The 21,945-nt window shown below is 50.5% G+C and overlaps 2 protein-coding genes and 1 long non-coding RNA gene across 4 annotated transcripts; 1 reads left to right on the top strand and 2 right to left on the bottom strand.

The window, feature by feature from the left end:
* Positions 1–394: 394 nt before the first annotated feature.
* On the bottom strand, positions 395–2,258 carry LOC137486604 (uncharacterized). The gene is made up of 3 exons (XR_011005762.1): positions 2,236–2,258; positions 1,182–1,395; positions 395–854 (listed from the first exon to the last, which is right to left on the bottom strand). It is a non-coding gene; the product is annotated as an uncharacterized lncRNA (long non-coding RNA).
* A 13,283-nt stretch (positions 2,259–15,541) lies between these two features.
* On the bottom strand, positions 15,542–19,509 carry LOC137486522 (RUN domain-containing protein 1-like). Its single transcript, XM_068211904.1, has 5 exons — positions 19,121–19,509; positions 18,398–18,556; positions 17,933–18,131; positions 17,576–17,665; positions 15,542–17,043 (listed from the first exon to the last, which is right to left on the bottom strand). The coding sequence occupies exons 1-5, from the start codon at positions 19,448–19,450 to the stop codon at positions 16,178–16,180; spliced, it is 1,644 nt and encodes a 547-aa protein (XP_068068005.1). The 5' UTR covers positions 19,451–19,509; the 3' UTR covers positions 15,542–16,177.
* A 50-nt stretch (positions 19,510–19,559) lies between these two features.
* Positions 19,560–21,908, top strand: PTGES3L (prostaglandin E synthase 3 like). Of its 2 annotated transcripts, none has more exons than XM_068212013.1 (7): positions 19,560–19,735; positions 20,127–20,240; positions 20,376–20,442; positions 20,733–20,831; positions 21,205–21,294; positions 21,399–21,452; positions 21,682–21,908. In XM_068212013.1, exons 1-7 carry the CDS (start codon positions 19,728–19,730, stop codon positions 21,688–21,690), a joined length of 441 nt encoding a protein of 146 aa, XP_068068114.1. In that variant the 5' UTR covers positions 19,560–19,727; the 3' UTR covers positions 21,691–21,908. The 2 variants fall into 2 exon arrangements, with proteins under 2 accessions (XP_068068114.1, XP_068068113.1); XM_068212012.1 differs by having other exon boundaries at positions 19,618–19,735; positions 21,380–21,452.
* The last annotated feature ends 37 nt before the right edge of the window (positions 21,909–21,945 follow it).

Below are 21,945 nucleotides of genomic sequence, written 5' to 3'. Positions count from 1 at the left end.
AAGTAAATGTTAAAAACATCTCAGATTCAAAAAAAAAAAAAAAAAAAAAAACCACCACAAAAAAACTCAGCTGAAAAATAGTCATTTGCTGAAGCAGAAGGATTATTTGCCCGGGACAGAGATTACCTGCACCAAGGTGAGGCACCCAGTAAAGGCAACCCCATGTGACCTGCTCCTCACCACATGCCCCCAGCTGTGCTGACCATGCTCAAACTGCCCTGCATCCACACTGCCTCTTTTATATTCCCTTTTAATACAGGAAAAATCCATAACCTGACAAATGCTGATAGTACAATCCCAAATCTCCATATTTACATACCTGAGTGCTACTGTTATTGACAGAGCCCTTCCCCTGTGGCTGCCATCAGACCAGTCATTTATTCAGCCAACACTATTCAAACACAGATTGTTTATTCAGTTACTGCTGACATTTCCTGTAGTCTGTTTAATCCACCACAGGGACCCCAACAGGGGAGAGGGAGCAGATTCACCACCAGTGGGAGATCCCACTGCCTGTCACAGCTCCCCCAGCCATTCCCACTTGGTTATAAAACAAGAGGTAATTTTAGCAGCATTCCTTTTGTTTTTTTCTCTATTTAGTCAACAAAAGTTAAACCTGCTGAGGAAGCTTTGGGAGCTCACTTGCCATTAACACTTGGAGAGCTGCATCCAGCCCTGGGACCCCAGCATAGGAAGGACAGGGACCTGCTGAAGTGAGTCCAGAGGAGGCACCAAGATGACCAGAAGGATGGAGCAGCTCTGCTATGTGGAAAGACTGAAAGAATTGGGATTGTTCAGCCTGGAGAAGAGACCAAGGGTGACCTAATTGTCATCTTCCAGTACCTGAAGGGAGCCTACAAGAAAGATGGAGAGAGATCATTTACAAGGGCCTGGAGTGCCAAGACAAGGGGGAAGGGTTTTAAACTGCCAGAGGGCAGGGTGAGATGGGATACTGGGAAGAAATTGTTCCCTCTAAGGGTGGTGAGGCCTGGCACAGGTTGCCCAGAGCAGCTGTGGCTGCCCCATCCCCAGAAGTGTCCAAGGCCAGGTTGGACACCGGGGCTTGGAGCAGCCTGGTCTCATGGAAGGTGTCCCTGCCCATGGCAGGGCACGGATGATCTTTAAGGTCCTTTCCTACTCAAACCATTCTGATTCTGTGATACCACGAGTGACACGTTAACTTCATCAGCAGCAACACAGCTAAAAATCTTGGATTCTGGATCAGAGTGCTGAGCCGTCGGGACAGCTGAGGGCAGGAGCTGCCAATCTAGCAGATATTTGCCTTTCAGCCAACACTTTTATTCACATGCAGTAAAGGTTTTCCCCTTTTTCATTGCTTCCCACTGGCTTTCCAGATGCTGTTTGGCTGAGCGTTTGCCACAGATCTGTTCAGAACTGTAAAAAGCCAAAGGTTTTTACGCCAGCCATTGAGCCACGCCTGCCACAGCTCCACTGGAAATATCCCAGCTTCATGCTGGGACTTTGACAGCTCAGCGTAAACACGCAATTGCAGGCATGCAGGTTAAAGGAATAATGAACAGAGAACAGCTGGAGACAGGAGTCCAGTGCAGCATTACCTCTGCTTTACACACTGAGTTATTCCTGTGTAGTCAGGCTACGGAATTCCTACAGCAGTAACATGGAGGTGGTTGGTGCATTCTTGGCCCTATGTCAATAATAACCCAACAGGTGATGGAAATCAATATGAAGTGTGTAGCAAGGACAGCTCAGGACTAAATAATGAATGAAATCAAAGAGGAGCCTCGATTTCCTCATTTCTTAAGCTTAAATCCTTGGCTTTGCAATTCTAACATCATTTTCATTTAATGCTTAATATTATTTCCTAAAGTCTCTTGGTTTGTTATTTTTAGAAGAATAGGAGAAGGAAATGCTCCATCCCCTATAGGAGAATTTAAGTGGGTCAGAACATTTTTACAAAAGTATTATTATTAAGAAAATAAGATTTAATTTAATTGCAACTTTTATTGAAAAGTAAAATTGTGCTTAGTTTAATTTTATTTTATTTCAACTGTACTTGGAAAAAGGTTGCTTCCAAACATGTTTCCAGGCATTTGCAGAGTGAGCTTTCCCTTCTGACATACAAGCACACTTCCCTACTATTTTCCAATATTTTCCAGTTGGAAGACAGTAGAAATATGTGGGAAATGCTGTCAAGCATTTAACTGGAACGCTTTTCCAGTTAAAATAACTTTCAGTTTTGAAAGTAACACTTACCAGGTGTTAAGTGTTTGATGGGTGTTGGAACCCAGATTGTCCCTTGGACACTCTTGGATGTTCCGGGCCGAGGTCAAAAGCATTTGAGACCCTGGAATGCAGCCACAGACCCCTGTGGCTTTGAACCTGACCCATGGAACAATTTACCAACCTTGCAGGAAGAACAAGAAATCACAAAAGTTTAGATATTATAGTAGAAGTAGTCACAAAGTGAAAGGAAGAACTTTTGAGTGCTGTACAGGGGGGTTTTAGGCCTTGTACAGAGGGGTCTGAGTTTTGTACACGGGGGTCAGAAGTTCTAAGATGGAGGGACTTGGGTGTGCCCTGTCCTTTTTTCCTTCTTCTTCCTAACCTCCATGTTCTTGGTGATGTTGGCATTCACGGATTGGTTTAGAGTAGAAAGTCACTGTTCAGTATAGGTGATGGGCATTGGGGAAAAACTATAAACATCTGATATGTAATACATGATATAAAAGAAGGCACCAGCCCCCTGGGCGTCGGAGTGTGCCCTTGCCTGACTGCTGAACGGACCCCAGCAGCTCAGGGAGAAATCTTTTAGATAACACACAATAAACTACCTTGAGACCGGACAACTGAAGACTGCTGAGTCTTTCTTTGGAGACACGGGTTGGAGGAGAGACTTTTCCACCTTTACGGGTCACCCCAACTAGGGGGTGAGGTCCGACAACACAACAACAGCCCCCACAGATGGGTTCATTTGTAAAATGTCTGACTGCACAACCCTGAGGTGGTTTTTAGGCTGTTTGGGTACAAAATGTCAGGGTCCTGCTTCAAGGAAGCTCCAGAGCTCTTCAGGATGAACAGCCACGTTTCTAGAAATGGAAAAGAGGCTGTTGACAGGAGGGGACATCAACACCTTCCAGTGTCAGCTGGACCACAGGGTTGGAGAACACCCACCTCTGCAACACACAGATATGGGTTGCATTGCTCAACCAGTGGAGGTCCAGGCTGGACATCAGGAGCAATTTCTTTGGAGAAAAGGGTCCTCAGCCACTGGAAGGAACTGCCCAGGGAGCTAGTGGAGTTCCCATCCATGGAGGTGTCAAAGGAATGGCTGGACGTGGCACCCAGTGCTCTGGTCTGCTTGACAAGGTGGGAATCAGTCAGAGGCTGGACTCAATGAACTTGAAGGTCTTTTCCACCTGCAACGATTCTTGGATTTTCTTAAAGCACTGTGCTAAAAGAAATAATAATTTAAGAGTAGTTGATGGATTTTTTCTTTAATCAAATCAAGTGCAGATCTATGTGATTACATGATGAATTATGCAGTATGACCCTGCCATAAAAATGGAAAATCAGTGGGCAGTGTGTGAACTCAAAGTTTTCCTAAAAAACAACCTGTAAATATCTGCAGGGGAAGCAACATCTTTGGAAAACAATGATTCATACAGGTTTTGTTTTCTTTCCTTGCCATCCTGAGCACAACAGGGAGCTACCATGGGTAGTAGCTGCTAGCATGTTTGTCTTACACCAACTGCTTCATGTCTGAGAAGAAAAGGAGTCCTTTAAAACACGGCAGATAAATATTTGTCCTGGTTCTTTTTTTTATTATTATTCTTTTCCCTTGGATTAAGCACTCGATTTCCAGTCACTTATTCCCCATGTGTCCTGGCTTTTGATGTTTTGTTTCTCAGAATTCATTAAATCAACATTTTGCCATAAAGAGATTCCCAAATAACCTGAAATGTGTTCAGATGATTGGGCAGGGGACGGGGTGGGGTGCACAGATCAGCACATACAGAGAACACAGAATGTAAATATAATTCACTCACAGGTGTATGTCTGAGCAGGATGGATTCTCTCAGCACAACCCAGAGATGCTGCCCTACAGGTGGATCCTTTTAATCTAATGGCATAAGATACAGACTGAAGTAGGAAAAGGTTTTCCACAGCAATCGCCACCTGGCGTAGCCATGTTACTCCTGAACAAATATTTCAAAATAAACTCAGAGGGTCCTGATTTACCAGATGTTTGGCATATTTTTTGAAATCTGATTCTGACTCTTCAGAGGGATTGCTGGCAGAGGAATCACAGGGAACCCAGCACTGCAGAGCAGATGTGCTCATACAGATACAAGGCTTTGTCCCATTTGAACCAGCATTAACTCACTGCATAAACAATCTGAAAGTTCTACAGTAAATAAAGGCACAACCTGCTTTATACAGACAGGACACTTTCCCACACCCTTACCAGCTTTGTTGCTTCATAGAATCTTAGCATATCCTCAGTTGGAAGGAACCCACAAGGGTCATCAAGTCCAACTCCTGGCCCTGCACAGGACACCCAAACAGAAAGAGGCAAAAGGAGGGAAACTGAGTATTAAAAGCTGCATTCTGTCAAATAGCTGAAGGCTACCCTCAACGGCTTAAAACACAAGAGCAATCCAGAGTTGTAGCTTTGTTGCTGTAAGAGGGGAGTTTAGTGCAATCACATCCCACAGCACATGGGAAAGGACAGCCCTGTAGATCATGTGCCAGCACAGCTCCTCAGCCACTGGTCTTAATCTTCCTCTTCTCTTTCACATCTGGAGCTGATATTCCTTTCCTAGAAAGAATCATGGAATCATTAAGGTTGGAAAGGATCTTTAAGGTCATCAACTAAACACCACTGTGTTCAGCACTAAACCACCTCCTCAAGTGCCACATCCTCACATTGTTCAAACGCTTCCATTGTAAACAACGTGTGATATCCAGACCTGAAATGCAGTGTATGTGCAGTTGTAATTTTCCCACAAATGTACAGACTTTTTGCAATTGATTCATTTTAAATATTACCGCAATTTGTAAAGCATATTCATATCTCATCACGTTGGTGTTGCATCTTTAGCCTCACTGTGATAGAATATTTAAAATGAAAATAATATACTAAATGTTGACGTTAAGTCATGTGACAGTTTGAGTTGGGAGGGCCCTGAAAGCTCTTCTTGTTTCCACCCTGTGCCACAGGCAGGGTCACCTTCCACTAGACCAGGTTGTTCCAAGACCCATCCAGCCTGGCTTTGGACATTTCCAGGGATGGGGCAGCCATAGCTTCTCTGGGCAACAAATCATTGTAATGTTACCCTTTATAATCTAAAACTATTCAGGCAGAATCCCTCCAGAAGTATAAAACAAACCAGATTTTAAATCGGATTTACAGTGCTGGCCATTCGCAGGCAGTCAGAATCCACTCACGTATACACAGATTGTGGATACAGGGGAAATTGTTACCTTCCGAGCTGTCCGTTCATCACCAGCATTTACTGCAGAAGATTAAAAGAACCAGTTACAGCTGACAACAGACTGGATTGAAGCTGTGCAGGTACAGGAATCTGCTCTGCTTCAGTGAGGCTGTGACACACTTCATTAAAATAACAGTGGTCCATTTTTGTGAAGGTGATAAAAATCCATTCTCTCAAAACAACAAAGATCAGCTTTCACAATCTGTTTGCTAAATAGGTGGAATGTAAAATCACTTCTGACAATGAGCATTCTGGGGGGACAGTACACGCACAGCACAACTTAACGGGAAATTTGAAATAAGAGCACACAGGGCATTATTAAGTGTCACCATTTCTTGGTGCTGACATATGGGACTAATCACAGTTCCTTTAGGGTTGATGTTAAGTTTGTCATTTTTACAAGGATTGAGTAATGTTAAATATCACTGTGGGCAGGTATAATTGTTATTTGAAAGAAAATTGATACCAGATATGAAGGATCATGTCTACAGTTGGTGTAACAAGCTGGTACTGCCTCTTTCAGGATGGCAGAATGATCCCAAATGAAATCATAGAATTACCATGGGTTGGAAGTGACCTTAAAGATCATTTTGTTTCAACACCCTGCATGGGCAGAGACACCTTCCAGTAGATCAGGTCACACAAATCATTCTAGGAGCCTTCTTGCTCTACCCAAACAAATTCTCACATGCTGATAAAAAATCCTCCAAACTCAATATAAAAGCTGTGCAACCAAATATAGTGTTTACATCTGCCTCAAGAAGCACAAGCACAAATTAATCTCAGGCTTTGGCATACACAAATTCCCTGGCCAAAGTTCTTGAGTTCAGAACATCCATTAAATGGATCATCACCATCTTCATTATTTCCTATACTTTATTAATTCACATCCTTTTCCACAAGTAGATTGTTATCAAAATCCCTCTAAGTACTGGAGAGATAAAACAGAAGGAATGAGAATCAGAGCAGAAACTAAGAGAAACTTCCAAAGAGCATTTCAACACCTGCATTTTGGGAGGCTTGTCCTGGAACGTGACATTGGATCGGGTGCAGACCCGGGAAGCAAAGGGGCAAAGGGTGCAGCTCTTTCCATCCTGGCAGATGGACTGCCTTTAATTATTCTTCAGCAGCATGTGTTGAATACAACGGGGTTTTTTGGTTCTTTTTTGGTTTTTGCTTTTTTTTTTTTTTGGTAAAGAAATGGACTGTTATCTTTGCCTTCCTATGAATGTTCCCATACTGAAAATTTATGTGAGAGAAACCATGGATGGGGAGGTCCCCACAAAACAGGGATCTTTCTGTAGTACTCCACAGCAATTATTTTGCATCAGAAAGACCAAAGTTGGCAAAATGAACATATGCTCAAATTCCTGGGCAATATTAAAAAGCACTGGCTGCATTTCCTAGTTATGGGAGCATAGGAGTGGGTTGCTTGGTAACAGCTCCTGCCACGATCTGCTCGGAAATCAGCCTTAAAAGCAGCTCCCATGCCATTGCAGCGTTGCTACAGCAACATGAGCAAGTGATGGATCCCGAGTTAGAGACACACCTTAAGCAAAAAGATGTTTCCTGTCATTTTAAACACTTTCCAACCCATAAATACGTCGTGTCTGCCATTCTGAGCAGCTCCCAGCAAGGCTGGCTCCCAGGGGCTTTGTCAGCATTCACATCGGTTGAGAATTTGTATGTGTAGGAAAGCAATTAGCAAGGGGGGGGAAAACCAAACCATGATGTCTGCAGCACTGGATTGCAGTACTTCATCAGACACTGAGGTGCTCGCACAGCAGCCATGTCACTGCAGCCACACAGGGCATTCAGGAACAGAGGAGAGCTTTCTCCCTGTAGCTGTGAGCTGCACTGAGGCTGCAGCAGGAACCATGTGCCAGTGGGGCTGAGGCTTAGAAAACCCTTCAGGGGCTCGGCAGAGAAGCACCTCACCTCACAGGTGCAGGTCCACCTGTGCCTCACACAGGTGGGATCTTTGACCCACAAGAGACATCTGCAGCAGACTGGGTGTCTGCAGCCTTAGCCCATGGGTAGAGTCCTCATGGGCTAGAGCTGAAGCCTGAAACAACTGACAAAGCAGGGAGGACCTATTTTGCAGGGGGGCAAATCACATCTCTGGGACGATTGACCATGAATTTGCTCTTCAGGACCCCTGAGCGACACAGAATAAACAGCTCAGATGGAGATACCTGTGTACAAGACACCCACTTTGATCCAGGAACCTGTCCTGCTGCTCCCTCAGCGCCCCTCTGTGCACAGCTGTAACAAAGTTATATAGAATCATGGAATGGTTTGAGTTAGAAGGACCTTAGAGCCCATCTCATTCCACCTTCCATAAGACCAGGCTGCTCCAAGCCCCGTCCAACCTGACCTGGGACACTTCCAGGGATGGGTCAGACACATCTTTTCTGGGCAACCTGTGCCAGGGCCTCACCACCCTCACAATATCCCATCTAACCCTGCCCTCTGGCAGTGGAAAGCCATTCCCTCTTGTTCTGGCACTCCAAGCCCTTGTCAAAAGTCCCTCTTCTGCTGTCCCAGAGCCCCTGGTAGCTACTGGAGGGGCCTCTAAGGTCACTCAAAGCCTTCTCTGCTCCAGGCTGAATACTTCCAGCTCTCTCAGTCTCTCTCCAGAACAGAGGTGTACCAGCCCTCTGATCATAAAAGCTAACTAAAGAGCTTCCATGTCCTAAAAAAACAGTCTGATGGGGGAAAACTTTACTACAGCCATGTAGAAGAGTAAGTTTATTGACTCCCAGAAGTCTTTGCCGTGAAGTGAAAGAGTTCAGTCACTTTGCAGCATGTCAGCCTCAACCCAAAGTGCACTTCCTTGGCTCCAGCAGCTGCTGTCCACGACCTCTCCTCCACACAGACATCCTGCCACTAAACCAGACACTTACTTTGACAGGGAGCTTCACTTTTCAAAGTCAGTCAGTGCCAGTGTATAACAACGTCAGGTCCGTGTTCGTCTCACGGGTGGTGCCAGATCCTCAGGCAAGTACCAAGTGCAAATGATGAGCACAGACACAGAGCTCCTCTGTCTGTGCTGTGACACACCAGTGACTGGCAGCTGAGTATGAAGGGGGTTAACAAAAGCTGAATTATTTTTCTCTGAAAACCTCTAAAATGGCCCCACAAACCAAAATTATAAAATAATTACACTCCGCCTTGAGCTGAACACAAAAAGGTTATTCACTACAAAGCCCTAGCAACCATCTTAGCCTTAAAGGAAAAGAAAGCAGACTGCCAAAGCAGTAATGAAATGACACACAACTGCTAATTTCATGTCTGTTTTTCAGAGGTCTGTAATAATAACCAGTAATTCCTTACAAAGCATCCATTCTTGCTCCCTAATTCCCACCTGAGGATATTGAAAGGCTTAACCATTCCCTGGCTGTATCTTTTAGGAAGATAATGTCTACTTCATGCCTTAAGTATAGGTAGGCTTATTATTTTTTAAGGGAGAAAATCGAGTTTATAAGGCTCTATAAAGTGGTCAAGTGAGTCCAAAGGGCTAAACAGGACCAGCAATGCCACCTGGACAGGCGGATTTATTTATTCCATGGCCCAGCACGTGGAAGTTCGGTGGCCTCAGCACAGTGCTCCAGGGCAGAAGGTCACCTTGCAGAGCCTTGACAGCTCTGGACAGAAAAGAATGAGACCTGCACCAAACGAAGCTGCATAGCTTGATGTTGTAATTAGCTGAAAAATATACTATTTCATCGTCATCATTTGTGTGTCTTCCAAGAGGCTATGTATTTATTACTGAGTAAACAGAGATCTGAAAATAATAGCAAAGGCAGGCAGGATTAGGAAGAACTCCTCTAATTGTGCCTCAACACAACGCTACCACATAATCACAAAGAATTCAGTTCCAGAAGCAGAAATCTTTGTGCATCTCCTGTGATCAGCCACTTGAGAGATAGAACTGCCTCAAAACATTGATCCTGCTGTCTGACTTGGGATTGACATTAATAGGTCTAGTGGTCTCACCCAGCTGCTCTGATGTACACAGGAATAAACTGGGCTACAAAGATACTTGTGGGTGTCAGAAGAACACCAATCATATTCACATAAGGTCCCTAGTCAACATAAACAGATGCAGGCACACAAACGTTGTGAGATTGAACAGGAGGAATTTCAGTGAGCAGCCACCAACAGATGGCTGCCACTCCTTGAGAATTCATCCAACGCTCATTCACCTCCTCGGCATCCAGGCTCTGCTCTGGTTTGAGCTGGAGAAACCCCCAGGGTACTTGGGCAAGGTGGTGGCTGCACAGGCTCAGTCACTCTTTGAATTCCTGGGGCTCCAGGGCTGAGCTCCTTGTTCACTCTCCAAAGGACAATGTTGTAGTGTGTTTTGTTTAAATTCATGTCTGCCCCCTATTCTCCTCCTTAATTCCCTCCTCTCCGGAGCTGCCAATCTTCCCAAGGCCTTCCCTAACCCCCTCCATTCCAAGTTGTTAGCCCTCCCCTTCCCCACCCCTTTCTCCAGAATGTTCCTTGTCAATCCTCCTTAGCCCTACCCCTTCTTCCAGAGTGTTCCCTGTCTATTTTGTTATACTCGACACCCTATTTGTTACTTTGTGTTATTCCCCTCCCGTTTTCCCTGATAGGCTTGTAAACTATTTGCCCCACCTTAGACTCCTCCTTTACACATCCTCATTGGTTCACCTTCCTAGACCACTCCTCCTAAGTTACTGAATAAAAATTCTGTTCACCCCCACCCTGAGCTTGGTCTTGGGGATCTTGGGGCTCTGTCTTGTCCATCCCATAAATACACTCTGGTTTACCCCGAGACCCGTGTCGTCTTCATCTGCCCCTGTGCTGAACCTGACGATAACTGGGATTGCAGAGCTCGCAGGGGGACGGTCGCTCCCCTGGCCCGCCACCGCCCAGCACGCCATGCTCGGTGTGCTGCTACAGGACAAGCTGTGCTTCTCATCAAGGGATGCAATGATCCAACCCTCTGCCTCAGCATCACATCAAGCAGCATCGTCAGACCACCTCCGTCATCTTTCAGGTGCATCACTAACCGGCCCCTGGATGTATGGGTTTGGTCCCCAGGGCCAATTTCTGCCTTAGGAATTCCGAAAGGTAACCTAGAACACGGCACCGCAACCGCTCTCTATCACTCTACGCTGGCTAAAAAAGCAATTTAATGAGCATTATATTTTATTTACATCTGAAAGAGCTGAAGTAAAATATTCTGTACAGACTATGCATAAATACACAAAATTTCTTGCTCTTCACTAATGAACTATTGTGTTTAATAAAATTAATCTTATTTCACCCATGATAGATCTGGTTTAATTTTTGAAGCAGGGAAATTTATACATGTAATTTATAGAATGAGGGAGCCAAAATTCAAGAGATTCACTTTAAATCAATCAGGCAGTTGTTTTATTTACGTAGCACCCTTCAGAAGAATTATCTGAAGGCACTTGACAATGCAAAAATAACTCCACTTGGCAAACACCCAGGAGGGTGGCTGCTGCTGCTGCCCATGACTTCAGATGCTGCTTGTATGGCAAACAGATTCCTTAAGGCTAGCTTTTTCTACCTAAATTTGCTTTGTATCCTAAAGTTACAACTCCAACCACTTCACACAGGTATTTGTTGAGAGTTCAGGCACACAGCTTGTCTGTTGGCCAGCCCCAGCTGGTCTGTGGGCTGACGGCTCACCTTCCTCCCCCATCATTTGGGATATCAATATTCCCTCCTATGCTCCAGGCAGGGCTCTGATTTATTTCTGCATTTGAGAAGGCAGTGGGGGGGGACAGGAAGCCGGCTGAGCCCTTTTTTGCATTCTGCATGCACTGGTGTAACACAGGGCCGTGTGTCCCGTAACAGAGGAACTGCAGAACGGACGCTCTCGTGAAGCTTTATAGAAAATACTCACACAGCAGACTCAAAAGCAAAGTCGAGCTCCCGGAAACGCAGCAGAGCCTCAGGAAATGCTGCGCTGACTTGTGCCAGCAAGCCCTGCGTGCTTTCATTATTTATAGAGAGCTGGAGCTGAGCACAGCAATGTGCACTAGGTACAATGCACTGTACAAACAAGAGGTAGCTCCAAAAATGTACGGTCTGACAGCACTAAAGGAGCTCAAAAATCAACACAAAACACGCTGGGATGCAGGGCAGCATTTTGAGTGGGAAAGTGCCATGGAATAGGGTCGGTTTTAAGAACCATTTTTAGAAAAAATGGGTCTTCGTGAACTCTGGATTAGAACAAAGGGAAAAGCACAAAGCCAGTAACAGTGAGAAAATAGGGAGGGAGAGAAGGATCATGAACTGTGTAGGACTCAGGATGCCAAAGGCAATATTGGTACGCATCAGAAGAGAGCTCTCAACAGGACCTTGATGAGCTGGATCGTGGAATGGAACGGATCAAGAACCTGAACCTACTGAACGAAGCAGCACAAGATATTTTAAACAAGGGGAAGTGAGCCCTGGCACAGCCGGTAGATGCTTCACTGTTAATTTTAATTTAGAGGCCCACCAGCAAATCTGAAGTTTAAAGCTGTGCTATCAAATGGCATGTCAAAATAAAAACAGTAGCATGGCATTTAGATTTATGCATCGTCATACAGGATTAGTTTCAAATGTTTTTTTTTTGCTATGTGGTTTTGTCTCCTCTGCATAGCTTTATGAAGGAACTGCTGGAATTAGGTTCAAGCTAAAATTCAGCCTCAGCTGTCATAATCTTCACTACAAGAACATCCACCAAGCATTATAACGAATAGGAGAGAAAGAGCCTCGATGGGTACAATGCAAACAAGTACATTTAGTCTGCAAAAATTGCCGCTAAGGATTTTTTTCCAAGTATTTTACCACATTCTGGATAAAACCTTTTGTGCATCACAGGCAGACTTGATTAATGAAGGCCTCCCATGCAAAACCATTTAATTCAGTCCCTTCGCTGACCTGGAGGCACCCCTGCCCCAGAGTGGGATATACAATTGATGACTGTACCCCAAATCCTCTCCATGGGGAAGGATATCCCTAAAATTGTTAAGACCTCGACTACAGCACTGTCTTTGCATCTCTTATCTCCGCTCTGCATAAAATCCTTTGTTAAATGCTGATGTCCCAGTAGTTTCTGTGCTGAGCACACAGAGCTCCTGGCCTTGGCTAAGTAAAACACACTCCAGCAATAACTGCGTTCAGAAGGTCAAAGGCACAGAACTGAGGCTTTGGTGTATCCTGTGTACAGCACTTGTGTTTATACACAAAGGTGTGCATTTAAAGGTGAAAAGCGGGATGTGTTGAGTAGTTAACTCTCCAGTTCCCCACTGGTATCACTGGGTGTACAGATTGCACTAAAGGCGCCTCAATATTTTCTACCGATCACATACTATGAAAATATGTGCTTCAGCAGGGGAAAAAAAATCGGCAATTGTTGGCATCGGCCCAAAAAGCATCAAAGGACGGATCCTGAATGGCAGACAGTAAAGTCAGTGCAGAATCAGGTCCTGCAGCATTCCAAGAAAATCATTGCAACAGGTTGCCCAGAACAGCTGTGGGAACCCTGCCAGGTTGGATGGGGCTTGGAGAAAACTGGGATAGTGGAAGGTGTCCCTGCCCATGGCAGGGAAGGGAACTGGATGTTCTATAAGGTCCCTTCCAACCCAAACCTTTCTGTGATTCTATGATTCTGTGTTCACTGAAGGGCAAGAGTTCCTGTCTTAACATTGAATCCTAGCAGCAACAGGAACACCCTGCTTTTCCCAAAAAACTCAAAACACCACCAGTGAACTGACCAGTACCATTTTCCCTCTCTGAAAAATGCCATCTCCAAGTTCCTGATAAATTTCTCCCATCATATTTAACACCTAATTTGGGACAGGAAAAAATTGGTTAGAGACCATTCTTTTCCCCAGGAAAGTCTGCTAATCCCTCCTTCCTTCTATAGGAGGGGTTAGTCCCAATATTTTTGAGGAAATGATGCTCAGCAAGTTGGAAGAGGAATGTGCCATGCCAGGGGAAGGGGGAACTTTGTCTGTGCTCTCACCCGAGTTACCAGGTTGCCAATACATGCAACTCTTTGTCAGACAGGGCACTACCAGGGCAGCCCGAGTTCTCGTTAGAGGAAGTTTTGCTCTGGGAGAAATCCTGCGCCGTTTGGAAGTAGAGGAGGCAGAAGGTCACTCGGGGCCACAGGCCCCCGACCACGAACACCGGCCCTTTTCCCTGGGAAAGAAAAGTGGCCAGCCCAGGTTCCTGATGTCAGTTTGTAGGGTTCCCTTGGGACTGTCAGGGCAGCACAGGTTTGAGGTGGGGGCAGGTTGGGTCTGGGACATATCCTGCGCCGTTTGGAATTTTTGGAGGCAACAGCCCCTGAGCAGGAACACCGGCCCTTTTCCCTGTAAAATAAAACTCACCAGCCCAGGTTCCTGATGTCAGTTTGCAAGATGTGCTTGGGACTGTCAGGGCAGCACAGGTTTGAGGTGGGGGCAGGCTGGGTCTGGGACTCATCCTGCACCGTTCGGAATTTCAAGAGGCAATCGCCCACTCAGGGCCACAGGCTCCTGAGCACAAACACCCACTCTTCTCCCTGTGAAACAGTACTCACCACCCCAGGTTCCTGATTGTTGCCCTGATTTTTAGAAGTGTTAAGTTTTCATTTATAGTTCTTTTGAAAGTCTTAGAGGTCTCATAAAACTTCTTCAGCCTTCTGATCTGTTTACATATTTCTACTGGAGTTCTCATGCTCTGTTCATGTAAATAATGATTGTTTTGCATTCTTCTTTGCAGGAGGACAGATTTGATGGACTGTTGGTTTGACCAGTGTGGCTGGAGAAGTGGTAATCCCATCCTCCAATCCACAGTCACCTCTGGAATTCTATAAATATAAGATGCTCGAAAAAAACACGCTCTTTTCTCGGCCTTTGAGCATACCAAGCGTTTGTGTGCTTACTTCGTGTCCAATAGCGACATCTGATGTCAGTTTGCAGGGTTCCCTTGGGACTGTCAGGGCAGCACAGGTTTGAGGTGGGGGCAGGTTGGGTCTGGCAGATAACATTGATTGTTTTGATTTTTTGGAGGTGGCCGGACACTCAGAGCCACAGGCCCCTGGAGACAAAGACCAGTCCTTTTCCCTGGGAAAGAAAAGTGGCCAGCCCAGGTTCCTGATGTCAGTTTGTAGGGTTCCCTTGGGACTGTCAGGGCAGCACAGGTTTGAGGTGGGGGCAGGTTGGATCTGGGACATATCCTTGATTGTTTGGATTTTTTGGAGGTAGCCGTCCACTCAGGGCCACAGCCCCTGGAGACAAAGACCGGCCCTTTTCCCTGGGAAAGAAAAGTGGCCAGCCCAGGTTCCTGATGTCAGTTTGTATGGTTCCCTTGGGACTGTCAGGGCAGCACAGGTTTGAGGTGGGGGCAGGTTGGGTCTGGGACACATCCTCATCCGTTCGGATTTTTTGGAGGTGGCCGGCCACTCAGGGCCACAGCCCCTGGAGACAAAGACCAGTCCTTTTCCCTGGGAAAGAAAAGTGGCCAGCCCAGGTTCCTGATGTCAGTTTGTAGGGTTCCCTTGGGACTGTCAGGGCAGCACAGGTTTGAGGTGGGGGCAGGTTGGATCTGGGACATATCCTTGATTGTTTGGATTTTTTGGAGGTAGCCGTCCACTCAGGGCCACAGCCCCTGGAGACAAAGACCGGCCCTTTTCCCTGGGAAAGAAAAGTGGCCAGCCCAGGTTCCTGATGTCAGTTTGTATGGTTCCCTTGGGACTGTCAGGGCAGCACAGGTTTGAGGTGGGGGCAGGTTGGGTCTGGGACACATCCTCATCCGTTCGGATTTTTTGGAGGTGGCCGGCCACTCAGGGCCACAGCCCCTGGAGACAAAGACCGGCCCTTTTCCCTGGGAAAGAAAAGTGGCCAGCCCAGGTTCCTGATGTCAGTTTGTAGGGTTCCCTTGGGACTGTCAGGGCAGCACAGGTTTGAGGTGGGGGCAGGTTGGGTGGTGCCGGGTGTCCGCCTCGCCCGCCCCCTCCCCGGGCACGGCGGGTGCCACGTCACAGCCCCGGTAACGGACAGAGCACACGGTACAGCGGCGGGTTCAGCCCACAGGTAGTACAACGGTATTTAATATACCCCGCGGGACACCGGGCTGCGCTGACCCCCCACAAAAGCCTGGAACAAGGAGCTGGATCCGTTGGACAAAGCGCCCGGCAGCCCAAGGGACACCGACTGCAGAGCCGCTGGAGGAGCCCCCGGGCACCGGCCCCATCTTCTCCTACCCGGGGAGGACAAGTCCCATGTGACCGGGCAGCCCCCACGGTGCCTCAGCACCTGCCAGCTCCCTCCTCCATGAGGGATCGTGCGTGCAAGGTGCAGAGCAGAGACTGTGAAACAACCACAAAGGAGCTCAGCTGCACGTCCCACGGGCCTTCCCCCACCCGCAGGCCCCGTGGCCAGGCCTCTGCCCCCCACCCCTGAACAGTCACTGGCCACTGGGCAGGGCAGTTTGGCCCAGAGCAGCAGGGAGTGGGCAGGGCGAGGTGCTGCCCAACCTGCGGCCCCCAGCCGCTCCGCAGGGGCAGCATCGGACAACACACTGCCGACATCACGACACCCTACGATTTCCCTAGAAGCGAATACCAAACAGACAAACTTGGTCTTACAAAAGCCAGGCTTCTTGAGCCCAGCAGCTGCCTACTAGTGGAAAAATGGATGAATTACAATAAAAACACATCAAAACGCATCTTTGATGTTTTTCAGCTGCCGAACAGCCAGGTCCACCGGGAGCTTGAACTTCAAGTTGCTCAGGCGGCTGAGGAGGGTGAGCGCGCCTTCGAAGCCGGTGTTGGCCATGTAGCTCCAGGGCTGGTAGTGAGACTGAACCAGAGCTCCAGACTTGCAGATGAGGTTGAGCCACGAGACCAGGCGCTGCTCGTTCAGCGCCATGCACACCAGCGCCTTCAGCTCCGAGTCGGCGCTGCGCTTGAAGGGGCCGTGCTCCGTGAGCACCGTGTGGATGGCTGCCAGCAGGCTCTGCTTGGGGGTAGCCACCACTGCTCCTGTCACAGGCAAGGCGAAGGACTGGGACAGCTTGCGAGCTGGGGATTCCACGAAGGCTTGTCCGTTCTTAGCGTTGTAATACTTGACAAAGAGTTCCCAGGGGTGCATGGTCCGCGGCGAGGGCGTGAACGCGGGAATCAAGCAGGCGATGGGGGCCAACACCAGGCTCATGCCTGGGGAAGAGGCGTAGAGCCCGTGGGCCAGCAGGTCCCGCAGAGCGACCGTCAGCTCCCTGCGCACAGCCAGAGTCAGCTCGTCTCTGCCTCCCAGGGGAACGTCCTGCAGCTCAGAGGAGCAGATAACATGCTCTGCCTGCTGGTGTTTCAGGGCAAGCTGCCTCACCCGCTCCACCGACAACTCCAGTTTCTCTATTAAGGGGGAGAAGTCCTGGTTGTCTTGGTCCTTCTGCCAGAGGGTGCGAGGGATCTGACCCGTGGCACAGCCAAACTGGCTGACAGCAAAGATCTGCAGCACGGCCAGCACGCGGCGCATGAGCTGCAGGCCTGTTTCTTGCATCCTTCTGGCATCTTCTGGGTTCACTGACCAGGTTAGAAGAGAGAAAAACATATTCTCATTAGGGAGTCAACAACTCTGCTTGTTCATTCACACAAAGGGAGAGCAAATATTTGAAAATCCCTTCAGGTTAGCATTTTGAGTAGCAGCAGATGCCTCATGCTACATTATTTTATTTCCAGCATGTTCAAGGGAAAAGTAGGGAGGTCTCAGACTCTAAAGAACGCTGAATCCCCCCCACTCACTGTACCTGCTCACAGAGCTCAGAGCTTGAAGAGCACAAATTACAGAGTGTTTTGCATCAAGTATCAGCAGTCTCTTCCTGACCCCCACTGAGGACAGAGCCCACTCTCCATGCCACATGCTCAGGCTCTGTGACTACTCTGAGGATCCCATAGAAGGAGGGTAAAGGAGCAGGACACAGGCCTTCAGCAGAGGGAGTGCCAAAGCACAGAAACCAGCTGCCAGGAAAAAGCACACAATGACTGGTTTGTGCTCATCAAAGCTCCAGGGAGGAGCTGGAGCTTTGCTGACAGTGCTGAGCCCAGCAGTGCCCACCTCTGTTCCCAGAAGGCCGGGTGCTGGGTTTGTAGGAGCCTCCACAGTCACAGTGGCCATCTTCTGCCTTGCCAGAGCTTCCAACTTCATCTACAAAAAGGATTTCACATCATTATTTCACATTTATGATTTTCAGCTGCATATCCCCACTATTAAGGTCAACATTGCTCAGACCCCTCTGGACCTCTTTTGTCACTCTATCAATACTTTCCTCACCATCAGTTTAGAGAGATTTGTACTTTCCTGTGACCCAGAAGCTGTTCCTGCATCTCCTGACATCCATGACCTTCCTCATCCTGACTACGTCAGGGAATTACAAATCAGTTCAGTCTGCTCATTCAAAAACTCATCACTGACCCTGAATGAAGTTGATGAACATTTCGAGGTCCCTTATCTGGGTCTTCAGTTGTTCCACCAGCTGCTCCTTCACCCTGGCTGGATTCACAATCTGCGCTATGGCAGCATCCACCCGCTGTCGCAGTTCCTCTGGAGACAACGTTGCAAAATCTTCACTCAAGTCCATGTCCAGCTTCTTTATCAACTCATTTATAATCATCTGCAAAACACAAGTGAGCAGTGCGATTTCACCATGTGACACTGCTGCCCAGGAGCTTCAAGTAGTCCTTCCCCAGAGGTTTCCTCAGAAACAGGATACCTTTGCTGCACAGAAATAACTGCAAAAGACAACACATGACAGGTTCACACGTGTAGACAAACCCCTGACACTCTATTATAGCTGCAGTTGAGAAATACAGGGTGATGACAGTCTGTAAGACACTCACATGGGCTAGGAATTACAGCAGGAGGATTCGTGAGCCTTACCCGCTGTCTTTCCATAACCACAGACTGTGGCAGAGAATCATAGCTGCCCTCTTGGTAAGCAAAGGTCTCTAGGTCATCCAGCTGTGTCTTGAGCTGCAGGATCAGCTCTCTCTGCTTCTCCTTCTGGACCTCAATTTGCTCCTGCTTCTCTCGCTCACCCTGAAAAAAAGTTGTCAGTAAATAAAATTGAAGACTTATTGTCATACCCAAGCCACAGAGAACGGGATTATGATGTGAGGAGTGTCTCCTGCAGCTCATGTACTCATGTACACTAGTCAGCACCGCAAACCAGTCTGAGAGAGAAATGTGAGCACCAAGCAGAGGTACCAGGTACATCACCTCATCTGATAAGGGAGGGGAAGAACCTCTCCAGACTGCTTGCACCCATGTCCTGTCCCACAAGGCCAGGATCAAGGAAGAAAGCAGCCAAATAACATGTACGTATCGCAGATCCTCTGAGTCAGCCGTGCTGTACCAGGGCGTGGAGCGGTGACACACCACTCAGGGCTCTAGGGCACATCCCCGCGAGCTGGCTCCGAGTCACCAGGAGCCTGAGCACGTCTGGTGCTGAGCTCCGTGCAAACCCGCGGGCAGCGCAGCCGCCGAGCCCCTCCCGGCAGCGGGATCGCAGCCGCTAATGGCCTTCGGGCGGGGTTAAGCCCACACACTGACCTCGGGGCTATGCCCAGCAAAGGCTGCCCTCAGCCCGGCGCGGGCACTCACCGGAGCGGCGCCGAGACCGTGGGGCAGCGGCGCGGGGCAGCCGCGGAAGGCGAAGTCCTCGAGGTCGCGGAGCAGGCGCTGCTGCTCGGCCGGGCCGGCGCGGGCCACCTGCCGCAGCCGGAACTGCACCTGAGCGAAGTGCGAGGCGAGCGCCAGCAGCGCCCCGTGCAGCCGGCGCCGCTCGGCCCGCAGCCGCGGCACCGACTCCGGCGACTCTCCCCCTGTGGCAGCCGCCTCTTCGTCCTCCTCGTCTTCGTCCTCTTCCGCCGACACGGCGCCCACCGGCGCCCAGCGCTCGCCGGGGCCCAGCGAGCCGCTCTCTCCGTCCATAGCTGCCGCTACCGGCACCGCGACGCCGCCACCATCTTGGCGCTGCGGGGCGGGGCCACGGGCGGGGCCAGCGCGCCCCCTGGCGGCCCGGCGCGGCGGCGGCGGCGGCGGCGGCGGCGGCGGCCCGGGGGGGCGGTGACGGGGCCGCGGGTTGGCTGCCCCGGGCCCGCGGGTTGGCTGCCCCGGGCCCGGCCCGGCCCGGCCCGGCCCGCCCGGACCCCGCGCCCGGCAGCCGCGCCCCCGGCCCGAAATAGCGCGGGGCGAGGTCGGCACCGCCATGGCGAGGTGAGCACGGCTGGACGGGACAGGCAGCGCCCGGAACTCATGCGCGGCGTCCGGTGACCGGCACAGGCACCCCCCCCGACAGGACCCTTCGACCTGCAGCAGCGGGGAGCGGCGCCGGGCCAGGCAGAGGGGAGCGGACACAGGCCGGCCGGGCCCCGCCGCCTGCCCGGCCAGGGCCCCGTGGGACGGCAGAGGGGAGAGTCACGGGGCTAGTGCCCGCTACCCACCGGCCGGTCGGCTCCCACTGCCCGTCCCGGGGCTCGGCCCAGCCCGTGTCCGGGGCCCCTTCCTCGCCCCCGGCCCCATGCCCTGGGCGGGCCCTGCTGAGCACTGCTGGGCACCGGGAAATGCCCGCTGGTGATAGATACCCGCTGCTCTGCTCTTCCCCAAGGCAACCCGCAAAGACACTGTGGTACGACCGGCCGCGGTACGTGTACCTGGAGTTCTGTGTCGAGGACAGCACGGACGTGAAGGTCGTCATCGAGGACCACCGGCTGGTGTTCAGGTGAGCTGCCACTGCCCTGCCGAGCGACACGGCCCTGCTCTGGGGGTGGTTCAGAGGACCGGGAGGACTCTGTGAGAGGAGAGCACGCATGGCCTCAGCTCTCTCCTAAGCCCGGCTGTTACGATGTTTTGGCAGTTGCAAAAATGCAGATGGTGTGGAGTTCTACAACGAGATCAACCTGTACGCCAGAGTCAACTCCAAGGTGAGGTTTGCCGCCAACAAACTGTTCTCTGACAGCCCGTCAGGTTCAGAGTCGGAGCCAGTCTCTGCAGTCTTGAGCGACACTGCTTAACATTGAATGCTGCCCTTCCTGAGAGTGTCAGTGGGGTGAGCCTGAGAGCCCCAGCCCTGGGGCTGATACTCACACTGCTGCCTTGGCCAGAAACAACCTGTCTCTGTGGTTCTGTGACCCGACAGCCTGCACAGGGCTGAGCTTAAACCCTGTGCAGAGAGGAGCCTGGCAGGCACTGAGGTACCCCGATCTTTTGGCAGGACTCACGGGAGAAGCGCTCTGACCGCTCCATCACGTGCTTTATGAGGAAGTGGAAGGAGAAAGTAGCCTGGCCACGCATCACCAAGGAGAACATCAAGGTGTGTGTGGTGCCTGGTGCCTCAGTGCATGTGCTATCCCCACTCAGCACCTCGTGGCTCCTAGGAACCACCCTGCCCCCAGGACAGACACAGAGGCTTCCACAGGGGATCCCAAGACAGAGCTCCCAAAAAGCCCTACCTGATAAGCCCCACTGATAATAACCACCACAGACTTCTGCCCTCCAGGAAGGATGTGGCACCCCTTTTCCTTGACACACTTAGGATCAAGACCAGTGCCTGCAGGCAAAGGGACTCCTGCTTCCTGCCCCTGCCCAGTCCGACAGGGCTTCTTGCCTGTGTAGGAGCTTCCCCTGGGCTGCAGGTCCCTGCGGTGCTGCTCCCCCCGCTCAGGGGATGCTCTCTGTGCCCACAGCCAGCCTGGCTCTCCGTGGATTTTGACAACTGGCGAGACTGGGAAGGGGACGAGGAGGTGGAGAGGGCCATGGTGGAACAGTACGCAGAGGTGAGCTAGGCAACCAGCCTCAGGATCGTGAGGCACATCGTATGGGCGTGTGGGATGGGGGGATGCCGGGCATTTGGGGATCCAGACGTTTGTTTCCCATCCAGATGCTGGAGAAGGTGACAGACAAAGGCCCCCCGCCAGCCATGGATGACCTGGATGTAAGTACCACCTGCCAGCTGCTTCCTGATGCCCTGCCGAGAACAACTCAGCCTCAGCCTTCCGCCGGCTCCGGGGCACCGGCAGCACCTCCTGCTGCACCCCTCGGGCAGCCTGTCCTGGAGGCAGCGTGGAAACGCTCCCCGGGACAGCTGACTGGCGCCACCCGCTGCGACCGGGGCTGGCCCGGTCTCGGCCCAGTCCCTGGCACCTCGCTCCTCCCTCCCGCAGGATGACTGACGCCCAGGCCCCTGGGGACGCCGCGGCCGCAGGAGGCCAGCCGGTGCACCGGTAGCACGCACCGGGGAGCAGCGCGGGCAGGCTTCTCCGAGGAAGCGGGGCCGCCTCAGCCCGTGCGTCGCCGCGGGCAGCTCCCGACCCTGGGCGGCGGACGCGGTCCGGTCTCCCGTAGCTGGTTACCCTAGCAGGGCACGGGGCAATAAACGTGAACTGCCGCAGCCGTGTGCCGTGCGCTCGGGCCGCCGTTGCGCCGGG

This window comes from Anomalospiza imberbis, chromosome 22 (genome assembly GCF_031753505.1).
Source record: "Anomalospiza imberbis isolate Cuckoo-Finch-1a 21T00152 chromosome 22, ASM3175350v1, whole genome shotgun sequence".
Taxonomy (NCBI): domain Eukaryota; kingdom Metazoa; phylum Chordata; class Aves; order Passeriformes; family Viduidae; genus Anomalospiza; species Anomalospiza imberbis.
The sequence above is the reverse complement of the archived record's forward strand: the minus strand, read 5'-3'. Positions and strand labels throughout refer to the sequence as shown.